Genomic DNA, 15,967 nt, shown 5'->3' with positions numbered 1-15,967 from the left:
CTGATCCCACCTACACTCCCTAGGTTGTGCTGCCTCGTCCATAAACCGGGACCCCGACATCCCACACCTCGGCCACAGCATCCATCTCAGGGACAAGCAAGCAAGTCCCCAATGCCAGGTGCAAGGGGTGGGAGGGACCTGGCACTTTCTCACATGCCCTCGCCTGCTCAGCCCAGGGTCAGAGGGGCTGCCCCCTTAGCTGGGGCTGCCCCATGGGCTCAGATCTGTCCCCACCGCAGTGCTCCTGTGCAAAAGAGCTGGCTCCTTCCCAGCATGCGCTCCTTGGCCTCACCAACCTTCCCACTAAACTGAACAGGGGGGGCCGGTCGTAAAACGGGTCCCGGCCGTCGCACAGCGCGTGCTCCACAAAGACGTCTTCCTCCAGGTCCTCCTCCTCCTCCTCCTCCTCCCCCACGCTCTGCTCCTCGGCAGGCTCGGTGACGTTCGTCGGAGTCGGGGCTCGAGAAGGTGGGGGAGGAGGTGGGAGCAGCCATGCGCTCGCTCATGCATGTGTTGAGAAGAGGGTAGCTGTTGCAGCCAGAGATGACTGAACTGAGGTTAGTATGACAAGACAGAGAGAGGTTAACACCCGCTACTCGCAGGGACCGGCAGGGCGGGCTGCAGTTTAAACTAAACACACAGACCGTCACCAATGCTGCGTTAGAAGATGAGAGAACCAAAATGCACCCCTCCCCAGGCTGAGAGAGAAACCACAAGGCATGGTCAGCCAGAAGGCTCTGGAGGGCTCCGGAAGGTACCAGCAGCCGTGATCAAGAACAGGGTCCCAGCTGGGCAAGACCATTTGAGGCCTCAGGACCCACGGTCCCATCCATGGGGTACAGAGCTTGGGTGTGCCCCCCCGAGACCAGGCACATGGGGACAAAAGGTGGTAGACTCTGAGGCTCTCTAGAGTGACCCAGCCCTGCCTCCCTGCTTCCACTCTAAGGCCACCGGGCGACCCCAGAAGGCCTACCCAGGACCCAGGAATGCTGGCCATCGTACACATTCACCACGGTAGACTCACCCTAGACCCCCTAAAATACTGGGGCCCAGTCAGCATGTGGACATGGAAGGCTGGGGACCATGGGCCAGGGTGAATTGGCATGAGAAAGGGTTATCCGCCAGCTCCCTTCTCAGGACCAGGGCCCAACCAGGGTCCAGGCCTTGGCAGGTGGCCACTCCTTGCCCCCACTGCCCCCACACCCTTCTCTCTTGCTCTCTCTCTCTCCCTCTCTCTCACTCAGCAGGTAAGAGAGGGACGTGCCCACCTGCCCACCAGCCAGAACCAGGGGAAGCGATCATAGAAGGGGTCGCCGCCAGTCACCATGTTGTCGCAGTCCTCAATGACGCTCGAGGGCACCTCTGCTGCCCGGTCGTACATCTCCCACATCAGGTCCAGGCGCTGCCTGTGGGAGCAGGGGTGGCCAGGCTCAGTGTGGGAGGGGGCCAGCACTGCACAAACTCTCCCTCCTCATGGGGCACCCCTGGTGGAGCCCCGACGTGGCCTCTGGACCAACCACCCATGAGCAAAGGCTTTCCATTTAAATCTGCACATTCACCACTGATTTCTCCTCAAATCCAGCAAAATGAAAGCAAGAGATTTGTGATGTCAGGATAATGCAGAGGATGAGCCACAGGCGAGCAATGGAGGGGCCGCAGCAGCTACAGGGCAGGAAAGAGAGGGCGGGAAAGGGGAGGATCCCAACCGAAGCCGGCAGGAGGGTAAGCTCAGAAATGGGGTGTTCATCTCACAGGGCCTCTGAAAAATTCAAGGAATAAGGACAAATTGGTGATGGGGATTTTGGACACAGAAAGTAGTTTTTTTTAATTGTCCCAAGGAAAAACAAAAAGTAAAATTTATGAGAAAGGAAATACACTCAGCATGCATACTGGGGTTCAGGTATAAAAGGACAAATAAAGGGGGACATCCATCCAAAGGTCAGAGAGCAACAGGCCTGGAAAGCTGGGAAGGGCAGTGAGCGTGCATGAGAGTGCATACATGTGAGTATATGCATGTGCATACATATGAGTATATACATGTGCATGGCTGGTGTGTGAGCTATTGTGTGAGCATCTGAGTGCATTAGTGTATATATGAGTATGGTTAACTGTGTAAAAAGATGAGTTTCCAGTATATGAGTATGAGTGTGCTTGTGTGTAGGAGTAGATGTATGCGTGTGTATATGAGTGTTTTGAGTACTGTGAGTGTGAGTATTTATGTCAAGATGACTGTGAGTATGTAAATGTATTTCTATATGCGTGTTCATATAAGTGTATGGATATAAGTGAGTGGAGTTATGAGTGTTTATAAGTATGAGTTGGGGTTATGAGTGTATAATTGTGAGTGTGATAGTGTGTATAACTGTGAGAAGTTGAGTGTGTATAAATACATGTGTATGAGCCTTTGAGTTTTGAGTGCATGAGTGTGAGTTCTCAGTGTGTGAGTGTGTGGTTGTGAGTGCATGGATGAATATGTGAGGAAAGTGGAGGTGGAGATAGGGTCTCCCCTGGAGCCAGGGAAGAAGCTTGGCACCTACCCTCCCCAAGGCCTCCCCCGCTTCCCTCCCCAGCCCCCAGGCTCCTTCCTCCCAGAGCCTCTGACTTTTACTGATGGGGAGGCGTCTCCCAGCATGGATCCCACTGAGAATGGGGTTCCCTTCTGCCCCCTTCCTGCCTCTCCACCATTCTCCACACCCAGGTGCTGGCGGCCCAGCTTGGCTAGGCCCCAAAGACCCCAGGACCTGGGCACCTGAGGCCCAGCTGGCAGTGGCCTGTCCCGCCTGTTCGGCTGCCCTCAACCCACAGAATACAGCCTCGCCCTGCTCTACCCAGGCGGCCTCGGGTGTCCTGCCTGCCTCGAGAAGGGAGCATGTGATCAGGACCCATTCACCATTTTCTTGTGAGTTGAAGAAAAATTAAGGCAGCTTCGGGGCTCTGGGCCCTGTCGGCCACCTCCATACACTCTCGGCTTCACCTGAACCTACAGGGACCCCAACTGGCACAAACAGAAGGTCGGGCCTCCAGGGCCCAGGAGGTCAACACGAGGGGACTCCAGATGGGGTGTGTGCTCACTCTCCAGACCCCACCCCCACGCTGGGGCCTCAACCCAGGCCCACCCCGGCCACCCCCTCCCGGCCCCTTCACCTGAGCTTCTCCAGCGTCCAGTAGTGGGTGGCCCCATTCTTCTGGTCCTGCACCTCCACAGCCACGAGGGTCCTGGGGAAGGGGCGAGTCTCTCGGTCTTTGGCAGCCTCTGGGGGTAGCAGGTCCGGGGGTAGCGGGGAGTACAGGGTGTCCGTGAGGAGGACAAACTGGAACTGGACCTGTGGCAGATGAGGGATGACCCTCAGCAGCCCCTTTGAGGGGGAGCCCAGTCCCCGAAACAGCTTCCTCCCACATCCCGGAGTCCTGCCCCAACGTTTCCGCTGCAACGTTCCAACAGCAGTTCACCAAAACCTTCCTCCAGCCCCCAGAGAGGAAGCTACACCTGGCCATGAGGTTCCCCTGAGGGTTCCAGGCTGGTGGGGTCCCTCCCTCTCCCTGGGGTGACTTAGAGACTATCAGTGCCCTAGTGCCAGAGGAGCCAGTTGTGCTGTGTCCCAGGCAGGGCAACCATGCCAACTGGTACGAGTGGGCAACCACACTGCACTCCCCGTTATGAGTGGGGTGACCACACCAACACCAGATATGAGTGGGATGAGCATACTGCCCTGGTACAAGCGGGGCAGCCACACTGTGCCCCCCAGTACAAATGAGGCAACCACATCGTCCCCTGGTATGAGTGAGGCAGCCACAGCACACCCCAGCACAAGCAGGATGACCACACCACCCCCGGATGCTGACACCACACCCACAACATGAGTGGGGTAACCACACACTGCCCCCCGTCCGAGTAGCGGTGGGCGGCCAGGCAGTGCCCACCTTCTTCTTCAGTTCGACACTGATGGCGTTGGCCTCCTTAAGGAAGATGGCGTTGCCCCACAGCAGGTCCCGCAGGGATGTGAACTGGTACCACTTCCACTTTCGGAAGGCCCACAGCGCCAGCTCACACTCCCTCTCTGTCCACTGGACTATGGAGAGAGGCCAGGTGCGGTCAGCGAGGGAAGTGCCCAACACCCCACCCAGAGGCCGCATGGCCTTGGGGTTCAGTGCAGCTGCCCACAGCCCACCCGTGCCCCTTGCCCATGTGGCATGGTCAGCAAGGCCAAGGCTACAGACCGGAAGAAAAACATTAGGCCCTCCCCTCCTGTAGCCACTGTGGCTGGAGAGGGATGGGGAGGCAGGTCTGGCCTCACAGGAGGGGCTCCAACAGCCCCTTTCTACTCTTGGCCCCACACACCCCCTCCCAACCCCCCAGCCCCTCCCTCCCTATGCAGCCCCACCTGCCCATGACCCACGCCACTCCCACCAGTCGACACATGCATACCACATGTGCACATGTGTATGTGTGCACCCATGCACGAGTGGGCAGGTGTGTGTGTGTGTGTGTGTGCTCGTGTGCATGTGCTCCTTTGCGGCAGCCCCGACTTCCCCAGGGCTCTTGGCCAATGGCCAATCTGCAGGGGGGCCGGGGGCCTCTTCTCCAAGGCCTGTCCCCAGCCGAGGCCAGGTGCTGCCCCCTCCACACTCAGGCCCCTCCCAGGTGAGTGGCGCAGCCAAGAGCCCACTCACCTTCATCCTCGGGCTCCTCCTCCTCCTCGTTCACCTCAGGGTAGTACCGGGAGTCCATCTGCTTCTGCAGGGCCTCCAGCTTGCTCTCATAGTCCTGTGAAAAAGCAAGAACAGCAGCTCAGCCGCAGAGACCCGAGGCCACGTGCATCTGCAGCCCCTCTGTAGTCTGGGTGTGGACCCGCCAAGCCCTCGTGCCCTGTGGACAGTGGGGCCTGTCCACAGCACACCCAGACAATGCCACCGTGTCCCAGCCCTGGAACGGGGAGGAGCCAGGCCACACGAGCAGAGCAGGTGGCAAAACAAAGCCCTACCACCTGGGTCCCGGGCTGCTCTGCCCACTGAGAGCAAGAGGCAGCTCCTCGGGGGTGGAGGGCCTGGCATGGGGGGTGGTGTGGGAGCCCAATGTGGGACCTGGTATGGGGCTTTGTGTGAGGGCCCATTGAGGGGGGCCCAAGGCCGGAGGTCTGTGGGGGCTCCTCACCAGCCTCTGCTACTCCAGCAGGTATGTGGCCTCCTCCCGCTCCCGCCGGTACTGGTCCTCTAGCTCCTGAAGCCTGCGGAGAGGGGCCACGGGTAAGCGGGGCATTGTGGGATGCGGGACAGCGAGGGGTGCACGGGGAGGGATGGCGGGGGTGCGTGGGGCAGCAAGGTCATAAGACGGCGAGGGTGTTCAAGGCGGTAAGGTCACAGTGGGCAGGGAGGTCATACCGGTTAGGGGAGGTCACATGGGAAGGGGAGGGCGTGTGGGGCAGGATGGCGAGAATACATGGGGCAGGATGGCGAGGGCGTGCAGAGCGGTGAGGTCACACCGGGTGGGGAGGTCACGCAGGATGGGGAGGGCATGCGGGGCAGTGAGGGCACTGGGTGTAGCCCCAGGCCGTGCCTCACCTCTGCTCCATCTCCTGCTTCATGTCGATCCCCTGCTTCTCCAGCAGCTCACGCTGGGCGAAGGCCCAGTCCACGAGCTCAGCAGGCGTCTCGGCTCAAGGCGTGCGCTCCCGCTCCTGCCGCGCCTGCTCTGGGTGGTTGAACCAAAACACATGGCTCTTTCCCATGATGATGCGGTTTCCTGAGGAGGACAGAGGGCAGCCTTGGGGGTCCTGTGGGTCACACCATGGGGTGGCCTCTGGGCCAAGGAAGGGAGGGAGGGAGGGAGCAGGGGAGGGAGGCTGCCAGAACCAGAAGCTAGGGCCCCTCAACACTCTCCTCAGTGACAGCACCCCCCGCTGCGCCCTCACCTGGGTGCACATCTCCAAACCCAGGGCCCACAGCTGCTCCCCACTCAACATCAATCGACGTCAGCACAACACATGTCCTGGCGCCTTTCATGCTTCTCCCATAGCCCCAAGCCTTACCACGTGTCTCCCTCCTCACCATCCTTCCACTCCTGCCACTACGTCCTGGCTCGGGGCCCTTGTTCACACCAGGCCCTGTGACCTCCCCATGCACACAGCCACTCCCTAACCAGGACACTGGGGGGCATCAGGCTCTGCTCAGGCATCTCCTACAGGACACAGGATGCCGGCGCAGCTCGGGGAGCCGCCTCCTTCCCATCCCTTCCCTGCTAGATGGGGATCAGGTCTCCCGGGAACCAGGCCAGGGGCCAGTCTTGGATGGATCTGACTGCAGGAGCTCCTTCTGGACTGACCAGTTTCTTTCTAACTTTCCAAGGGTCCTAGCTCTGCTCAAGCCCCACAATGCTGGCTGAGCCCCTCATCTCACCCGAACCCCCACATTTGCAGGTCAGGCCCCCCAGGCCTCCCTCAGCTGCCCCTCAATCTTCCCTCACTGGCCGCCCTCCAGCCTGTCACCTCTGCATCCTCTCTGCCCACAGGGCCCAGTGTGCAGCCCAGCTCGGGCCCTGAGAGCAAAATCCCAAGACGAGGCCTCCCTTCTCAGCCTGTGTTCCTCCCGAAACAACTCATCAGGATGGAAAGAGCTCTCCATCTAAATTGATGCCACCCCGGGCTTGATCACACCCTTTCCCAAACCAGCAATGAGGCAGCTGTGCTTGCACGGCAGACGCCAACGAATTGGGATGAGTAGGTACCTCAGTCCCTCGGGAGTTGTTCTAAGGACTCCCAAGGGCAGGATATCTGAGTTCTAGAAGCTTCTATAAGAATGTAAAACCCAAGTCCATCAGGGGTTCCTGAAATGGGCTGTAGATCAGGCTACTGGACAATGTCTATTCCCAAGCCCCCCAACCCCTCTGTGTCCCCCTGAGCTGCGGTGGGATAGGGAACATCTTCCTCATTCCAACATATGAGGGTGAGCACCCAGTTATCCTGGTACCATCCTAGGTGCTAGAGCAGGTACTTTAAAGTGGGGTTGACCAGGTAAAGGTTACTCCACAACGTGGGTAGTCTCGGCTCCTCGGCCAGAGGCCAGGAGAGCAAAACGGAGGTTTGCTAGAGAAGAAATTTCGCCTGAGGGTGCAGCCTCACTTCTTGCCCCAGAGCTTCCAGCATGCCCTAATGTCCAACCTTATGGATTTCAGACTTGTGAAGCCAGCCCTTGCAATCATGAGCAATTCCTTGAAATCCATAAACCTTATAGCTCCATCTCTCGGGCAGAACACGGGCTGATGGTCGGCAAGCACGTGCCACCCTGCAAAGCCACCTTGCTTCTCCTACAGCAGAGCCTCACAGGTAGCACATGAGCTCTGTAACCTCAGGGCTTGGTGCTCAGAGGCGAGTTGCCCCTGCCACCGCCAACCTGCTCACCACTCTGTAGTGGCCACACTTTGATCCACAGCACCTCTGCCTCCTACCCCAAGCCCAGCCCCGCTAGGGGGACTCTTCCTCCCCATGCACCTTCCCCCAGTTCAGAGCTTCTACTTGAGCATCCAGAGCTCTGTGAAAGGGCCCCCACTCCCTCAGGCCCACAGTGCCATTCTCGGACTCATGCTGGAGGACCTAGAGCAGGGGTGAGGGGCAGAGTCAGGGATCACTGAGTTGGCCTCATCCCCCACCAGGTCACAGCAGCCCTGGGACCAGAAGGGACACAAGATAGGGCTTCGCCTTATGCCCCACATACCCCCTCAGCCCCTGACAGGGCCAAGACGCAGTGGGTGGGCTCGATGGGGCCTTAGCCGAAGGGCCTGTCCCCTGCCCCAGGCTGTACCTGAGCGTAGGATGCTGGGCTCGGTGACTTTCTTGCCATTGACATAGGTGTCAGCCCCCTCGCAGGGCTCCAGGGTCACCACCGCTAAAGGACAGACAGGGTGAGGAACAGAAAGGAGGACGGTGAGCAGTTGTCCGTCCTGAGCAGCCACGCCCTCCTTCCACCGCAGTGGCTCTGTCCACCTGTCCATCCAGGTGTGGCCATCACAGGCCTCTCCCCTCCCTGTAGCCGCAAAGCTCTGCCACTAATAGCACCTCATTTGGGCCCCAGAGAGGCCAGCAGGGGGCACACCCCACTTAATAGAAGAGGGGGAGTCACACGGGCTCACATCACAGTGCTGGGGAGGCTGTGCAAGGGCAGGTCTGGTCAAGGGCACAGATGGGAGTGCCTGCTCATAGTTCCTGGCATCCTGGTGCCTCTCCAGGCTTTGGTCACCTGCACAGACTCGGGCAGGGGTTCTGGCAGAGGGGACAGCATCACCCCAACAGGGTCTCATATAGCCCATGGGCCATGGGCCATGCCTGCTGGGAGCTCACCCTCCACTCTGGCCATGCGAGAAGCTCAGACACAGCCGTGAGTGAGGGGAGACTCAAGCTGAAGAGGGAGGCTGGCAGGCAGGCAGGGAGAACAGGACAGATGGCTGGCTGCCACCAACAGGAAAACAAGGTCTAAAAATAGTCTCCCTTCTCTGTCAACCTGCAACTGCCCTAAAAAATAGTCTGTTTAGTTTCCCAGCCAAGCTCCGGGCTCTCACTCCTTGTGGCTCACCATCACCTGTTCAGGTGGGCCCCGGCCCAGACTCCTGCCTGGCAGTCCTGGGCACAAGTGGATAGGGGGCAGAAAGCAGCCACCCACATCCCAGTTTCAACCCCAGCCTCCCTGGGCGGCATCGACCTGAACTGCAGCCAGGTGCTTTTCCAAGCACCTTTCAGGGAAGTACCCCTGCAACAGTATAAAAGGGAGCATCAGCCCCAACTGCCCCTTCCTCTATCCCTTATACCACCCAGACACATAACACAGGACTGCCTTTGGGCCCGGAGGCCATGAAGGGTGACCGGCTTCACCTGGACTGACCCAGAAAGACTCATTCCAGCCTGATAATAAGCAGCACTGGGAGACAGTGCAGGGGGTGGGGACAGAGGGGCAGGTGGGCCAGAAGGCAGTGGTACCTTCGCTGCCACTCCTGGAGTCACTCCGGAAGACACAGTGCTCCTCTTTGATGAAGTGCCCACTCAGGACAATGTCCTGCCGCCGCTCACCGTCCTCCCTGCCCACTCTGCAAAGGGGACAGCTGTCAGCATGGCTTAGAGACCCTGCATCCCCACTGCCATCTCCAGCCACACCCAGGATCCTCAGGGGAAGCTCTAAGGTATCAGGGGGATGTGGTGGGAGCAAGAGTAGGACCGAGGCCCCCAAACCTCCAGACAGGGAAGCCACTGGGCCCATGCGGCCACAGAACCATCAAGGGAAGCAAACCCAGGGCAGGGGTTCACGACCCACCTCGTCTCCTGCCACCTTCAGGCCCCCTCCCACCCCATGCTGCCAGGACCCCCACCCCACCCCATACCCCCAGGACCTCCCTTCCTCCCGTGCCCCTGCCCCCACTCCTCACCGCGTGATCCCATCCTTGATGTAGCAGAGGAGACACTCGGACATCAGAGGGTCCTCATTCAGGTTGACAAGATGTGGGGTCTACAGGGGCACAGGAGGGTCAGTTCTCTTGGAAGCCCAATGTCAGGCCCCCTGGCCCCTCCCCTGGTGGCCTCACCTGAGCTTGGGAAAGCTGAGGACCCCAATCCGGGAGGTGCTGACCCTGGGGGCTGAGAAGGGGAGACCCCAGGTCTTGGAGACCAGACACCCAAGCCTCCCTGCCCACAGGCCACAAAGTAGGACAGTCCAATGTGAGCCCCTGCCCAGTACACATCCAAGTGCTGCCCTCTGCCCCTTGCTCTTGCACCCAGGCAGCTGCAGGCCCTGCCTCTTGGGCCCAGGGACCCCCACCTTCTCCTCCTCTACAGCTCCCACCCCTGGGTCCCTCTGGAGCCAACATATCCTGCTACTTCCTCAGCTTCCCACCTCACACACAGGGGAAGAACAGCCTTGGAAAGGATCATCAAATATGGGAGCAGCCACTCCCCAGCAGCCCACCTCTCCAGAGACAAGGAGGCTGCAAGGTGACGTGTGAGTCTGGGATCCCACTACAGGCTGCTCCTCCAACCCCAGGACCCTGTGGCTCTAGGAGGGCCACCCCGGAGTCCCATTGCCACCTGCACCTCTGCCACCAACGAGGCCAAAGGACTCTAGGATCCCGGGTTACCTACACAGCCCTCTACCCCAGCTGTGGATATGCCCCCGCCCCCCAGGAGGGGCTGTCAGGTAGGAACAATCCATCCCAAGTGAAATCCAAAGGCCCCCTGTGCAGCTTGCTCACCACCACATGTCCCTGCCCCGCCCACGCTAACTGCCGCTCCTCCAGGCACCAACCCTGCCTCTGTGCCTTCGCATTCGCTGTTCCCCCTGCCTGGGTATGGCCCTGCCCACCAAGCTGCTGTGCCACAAACCACTCTCCAGTTGCCTAAGTCCCCGGGACCATGACTCCTTCCCAGCACCCGCCTGTGCCCAGCACACAGCCAGCCCTCAGTGGGGAAGAGGTACACAGCCATGCTAGGGGGTATCAGGGCTCTGGCAAGTGGGAGATGGGGACAGGTTCAGTGCAAAAGTGTCTGATATAACAGAAAAGCTGAAGCAACACCTTCCGTGTGTGCAGTAGGCTAGCTGATGGCAGTTTCAGCGGGTCTGGCTGAGACCCTATGTGTCCTGGGTACCCCAGGAAGACCATCCCCCCAATGGCCCTTTCGTGCTACCATCTGATGAGCAATGTCTTGGCCAGGCCAGGTCCAGGAATTGGGGAAGTCCTGTCCCAGTGTCCAGCCCTGCAGAGCCAGCAGTTCACTCCAGGGGTCCCAGCTGCCAAGGCTGTTAGGGAGTCCCCTGCCCCAGCCAGCCCTTCCCCACAGCAGGTAGGCTTTGGCTGGGGGCAAGCTCCCACTGTCCAAAGGGCTGAATTTCTGTGGTTCTCAATCTGGCTTCTCAGATCCCCCAAGGCCCCCCAGGGCAGCCTCGAGATGGAACAGAAGGGCGAGCAGGGGGCAGAAGGCACCTGAGGAGCCTCACTCTCCCCAGGGAGTGGCTGCTGTCACTGAGGCTCAGTGTGCCAGTGCCCTGCACTCCTCCTCCCAGGGAGCTGCCCATAACACGGGTGGAAGGGTCTCCACGTGGCGCTGGCCTCAGGATTACAAACACACAAGTCCTTTACCCCCACCAAAGCTAGGGTGTAAAGTCAACCACAGTGGGGCATCCTCAACCCTCACAAGGTGGGTGGGGGCTTCCTCTCAATCACAGGTGGGAGCCAGAACCTGGAGGGCCAGCCCCCTGCGGTGGGGGACAGAACAGACTGCCACCACCTCCAGGGAGGCTTCCAGAGTGTAGGTTCGGCTCTTGAGGGCCCTGGACTGATCTGCCACCTTCAGGGCAGGCCTGGGGGTTCTGTGCTCTAGGAATCACAGGGGAGACTGTTCCCGAAATGCACAGGCAGGCCCCATTGGGCACACTGAATTTGGGGCATGGGGCATACAGTGGCTTCTGTGCACTCTGGGGATGGGGCCTGGGGGCTCTACTCTGTTTGAGGGCCCCACCCCAGCTGAAACCCCTACCTGAGGCCCTTCTCTTAGTAAGGGAGCCAGGCCCAGTTTCGCCATGAGGGTACCCTGCACAAACCAGCTAAGGTCCAAGACAGTAAGCAGTGGGCTACCAGCCTCATCCCACTCAGCCCTGCCCAAGTCCCACCCACTTCGTGTGCAGCACCCCAGTAGGCATCCTGCCTCACACACCACAGCACTCCCCAGGGCCCCTAGCCTGGGGGGCCTGGTCTACTCCTCAAGCAGGTAAGAGGCCTGTCCACTGTGCCCAAGCATCAGGCACCTCCCCCCCCACACACAAGGATGCAGGCCACGGGCTCCCACCCAATGGCAGTTCTGGATGCTGGTGGGTGGTGGCTGCCCTCGGTGTCTGGCCCCAGAGGGCTGCATGGCAACAGCCCTGCTCGGCACACAGCACCCCAGAATGGGGGCACCCTCAAAAGCCTGCCCACCTACCTTTTTCGGAGAGAACATGCCCAGGGTGCCACCGTCCTCCCTCATGGCCACACCCATCTCGGCCAGCAGCGCCTCCCTGGGGGACAGAGTCTGGGTCAGCGAGCCCAGGGTGCTGCTAGCACCACTGATGGAGGGGATCCAGGGAGGGGTCATCCCAGGGCTGGGGCTGGTCCTGCGGGCTGTGAGCCCCCTGGCCACCCTTCCCTGGGCCTCGGATCCCCCCCCACCAAGCACTCACCTCTCCATACGGATGGCCTCCGTGCGCCGCAGTTTCTCCTCCCAGGTTTCGTTCAGCTCAGCAATGATCTTCTCAGTCTCCTGGGGGCCAGGACAGAGCAGAGTGAGGTTGGGGACTGGGGGGTGAGAGGCAGTTGGCCAGTAAAGGGGGCGAGAGTACAAGCACCGCACTCTGGGCCCTTCCAGATGGATGGGACACCTAAAGAAGGCAGTTTCCAGGGCCCTGGGTGCTGTGCACACCTGGGAGAGAGGGAGAAGAGAGGCAAAACCAACTGGAGAGATGAGTGCAGTGAGGCCATGGGAAGGGGTGCTCGGAACATAGGCCTTCCTAACTCCACCCCACCCGTGGAGGGTCCACATTTCTTCTAAGGACACAGCCGCCACTTTCCAAGGTCAGCATAATCTCGCCCATTCCTACTCAAGCTCCTCATCCCAGATGGGCCCACAGACCCCAAGTAGACCCCTGGATCTCAAGAGGGTCCTCGCGCCCTAAGTGAGTCCCTAGACCCAAGAGGGTTGTAGACCCCATGTGGGCCCCTAGACCCAAGTGAGATCCAAGACCCCATGTGGCCCGCTCACCCCAAGTGGGCCCCTAGACCCCATGAGGTTCCTCACGACCCATGTGGGCCCCGTGACTCCAAGTAGGACCCTAGACACCAAGAGGGGCCTCATACCCCAAGTAGGTCCCTAGATGCCAAGAGGGACCCTCAATCCAAGTGGGCCCCTCGACCCAAATGGGACTCTAAACTCCAAGAGGTTCCTTGCACCCCAAATGGACCCCTAGACCTCAAGTGGATCCCTAGACTCCAAGTGGGCCCCTCACCACAAATGGGCCTTTTTCTCCAAGGTAATGAGGCCCCTATACACCCCTCCTCCACACAGCCTTGGACACTGACCTCTGTGCCTTCACCCCTTGAATCCCGCCCAGGCCAGCCCAGAGAGAGATGACCCAAGGAGAACCCAAGCCCCTGTAGGCGTTGGGGGTCGCAGGCCCACAGGACAAAGTGCCTTCCCCACGGGAGTTGTAGCTGCCCAGTGACCAGGCCCAGCCCCTGCACCGCATGACCTGAAGTCTGAGACCTGGGCCCAGCTCCTGCCAGGCCCCCACAGCCCATCTCACCTTCAGCCGCTCAATGGCCTCCTCACTGCCTGGGGCGAAGAGGATGCGCTCGTGGAGGCTGGACACAGAGGCTGCGCGGCTGGACAGGGCCGACAGCGAGGACGAGGGGCTCATGGCCACCAGCGCATTGGTCACTGTGGAGAGATTGCCAGGGGCTTGACCCAGCTCGGCTGCGCCGCGGGCTCGGTTATTGTTCTCAAGGTCGGACACGTCTAGGGTGGAAGGTGGGGAGGGGCGGGCAGACAGACGGAGGAGAGAAAAGAAAGACAGCATTGGGTAGGAGCCAGAGGTGGACCCAAGAGAAGACAGAAGACGGAAGCTGTAGACGGTGTGCAGCAGGCGACCCCTTGCGGGGACACAAGCACATGCAGGACTCCCGGGCCCCAGCACCCACAATTTGACCTAGGCCACACCTGGTCTTTCTGCCCCATCTCACAGCCACAGCCGCACCTGAGCCTGAGGGGCCTGCCCACAGACGGAGGCACTGCTCTCCTCCCCTCACACATTTTCCCACCCTGTCCACTGCTCTTGGCTGCAACAGTGTGCCATGGCTGCTTGGCAGCCTCCATGCACCTGCTCCCAGACTCCAAGCTTGCCTTCATCCCTTCTGCAGGAGCCTCTGCCCTGTCCCCTCATGCCCCAACACCACCCAGGAGGCATGCATGGCTGGCCAGCCCAGCTGCACAGAGAAATTGGGCCAAAGATTGTCCCCAAGGGGAAGGTGAATAGAGGGCTCTGGGAAATTCCACTCTGCCACCCAAAGAGGCTGCTGGCACCCTGAGATCTCAGGGAGTGGAGGCGGTGAGATCCCCCACACAACGTCCCCAGCACATCACCCAACCCAAGTCCCACACTCAGCAGAAGCTGGCAGGCAGCAGAGCAGCGTGTGCACAGGGCAGCATGGGCCCTGGGGAAACCAAGGTGCCCTCTGCCCCAGGGTCAAGAAGAACCTCTGGATACAGTCAGGTATGCCCTGGCCTGCAGGAGATACTTGGGTTGGATTCATGGTATTTCCTGGGGAGGGGCTTTGGGGCTGGAGGGTCAGTGCCAAAGGCTACACCCTGAAGAGACAGCCCAGCCCTCAGCTGCCTCAGTTTCCACCATGGGACCAGGGACTGACATTCTGAGCCTAGGGGACGGCCAGGAGCACAGGGGTCAGAGGGCCTTGGTCACATACGCCTGAGAAGGCTCCGCTGACCTGGGCCTCGCTAGGCCTTGGTGCCCGATATAAAAACAGGGTGAGCCAGGATCCCAGCCTCACTAGTCAGACATGGCCCCAGTCTACTAGGGGGTCACCTGTGAGCAGTGAGGACCCCAAAAGAGGAGAGTGAGGCAGAGGGCCTGTGCGGCCATCCGTGCTGCCCTGTGCCCACCCCAGCCGGGAGAAGCAGAACTGCGCAGAGCTGCAAAGGGGAATACACACATTTAGGTCCTCCAGGCACAGTGTTGGCTGAGGAGGGGGAGGAGTGGGGGGAGACAGAAAGAGAAGAAGAGGTTTGTCTCCAGGGGTCCAGGGAGTAGGGCCTGGTGGCATCATGGCCATGATGTCTTCCGCATGGGGCAATGGGACCACCAGGGCCCCAGCCATGGCCTGCAGAAGTGGCTTCCTGCAAATACCATTCTGGCCTGTGTGGGCTGGCCCCAAGCCCACCCCAGGAGGATCCATCCAGAGCAAGGCCCCCTCCTGGACTCCCAGCACATGGCAGTGCTGCCCAGGGACATGGAGCAGGGACTGGGAGGGGGCTGCAGGGGTCTGTGGGCCGTGAGGGAGTACGCATTGCCCAGTGGGACCCGGAGGAGGTGTGGACACACGGGTGGCGCAGATACTCACTGTCAGTGATGTCACCGAGACCTTGGGCATACAGCAGATCCCGCAGCCGCGTCACCTCATCCTTCAGCTCACGGATCAGCTTGTTGTTGGGGTCCTCATTGATGATGGCATTGCAGCGGATCTGCTTGGCCCTGTCTGCATACCTGTGCCACAAAGTGGTGGTGGGGGGGGGGCTGTGAGGAGACAGCAGCGGCGGCTGAGGGAGCCCCTGGCCAGAGGACATCTGCAGGGAAGTCACCCAGCCCTGGCTCACACTCTCAGGGAAACCAAGGCCCAGGGAGGAGAAGGAACGGGGTGGCAGACACATGAAGGAGAGAACACCTGTGTTTCTAGTCTGGGGGGGAGCAAGTCCTACTCCTGGGGGCCACAGGACGATGTGGACATTAGGTATGTTTTAAACCACACCAGGGACAGCAAACATGTGTTTATCTGTATGTCACAAATTGGTACAGAGACCTGCATTGGGTTGCAGGTAGCCCAGGCTCCCCACCCCAGCACTGCAGCCAGAGGGAGCTGCTAAAAAATGCCTGTGCCCCCCTCATTAAAAACTCTCGTGGTTACCACTACCAACAGGTGGAGCCAACACCATGGGACCTTTGGACACCCAGGGGTCCAAGGGCACCCCCTCAGGGAGCAGGGATGAAACACAAAGCCCCAGAAGCCCCAGAGCAGCCTCTTCCAGCCTCACTGAATCCCAGGTGAGACTCCCCAAGAGGGGGGAGGGGTGTAGGACCGCCCCCTTGAAACCCCACCTCAGTGTGCTGAGGGTCTCATCATAGTTGATGTCCGCAGGGCTCAGGGCCGCCACCATCGCCGTCCTTGAGTTACCAC

General features: G+C 60.2%; 1 protein-coding gene across 1 annotated transcript in view; it reads right to left on the bottom strand.

Moving 5' to 3' along the window:
• The window catches only part of LOC143677439 (kinesin-like protein KIF1A), a 61,407-nt gene that overhangs the window by 19,177 nt on the left and 26,263 nt on the right, over positions 1-15,967 (bottom strand). The window contains 14 exon segments of the mRNA XM_077153390.1: positions 1,269-1,406; positions 3,145-3,323; positions 3,922-4,070; positions 4,672-4,765; positions 5,153-5,225; positions 5,560-5,740; positions 7,795-7,878; positions 8,964-9,070; positions 9,407-9,486; positions 11,949-12,024; positions 12,187-12,266; positions 13,306-13,439; positions 15,137-15,279; positions 15,889-15,967. Of these exon segments, the coding sequence (XP_077009505.1) occupies positions 1,269-1,406; positions 3,145-3,323; positions 3,922-4,070; positions 4,672-4,765; positions 5,153-5,225; positions 5,560-5,740; positions 7,795-7,878; positions 8,964-9,070; positions 9,407-9,486; positions 11,949-12,024; positions 12,187-12,266; positions 13,306-13,439; positions 15,137-15,279; positions 15,889-15,967 (1,597 nt within the window).

This window comes from Tamandua tetradactyla, chromosome 3, assembly GCF_023851605.1.
Source record: "Tamandua tetradactyla isolate mTamTet1 chromosome 3, mTamTet1.pri, whole genome shotgun sequence".
NCBI lineage: Eukaryota > Metazoa > Chordata > Mammalia > Pilosa > Myrmecophagidae > Tamandua > Tamandua tetradactyla.
Note: the sequence above shows the minus strand (reverse complement) of the source record. Positions and strands in the feature narration are given on the sequence as shown.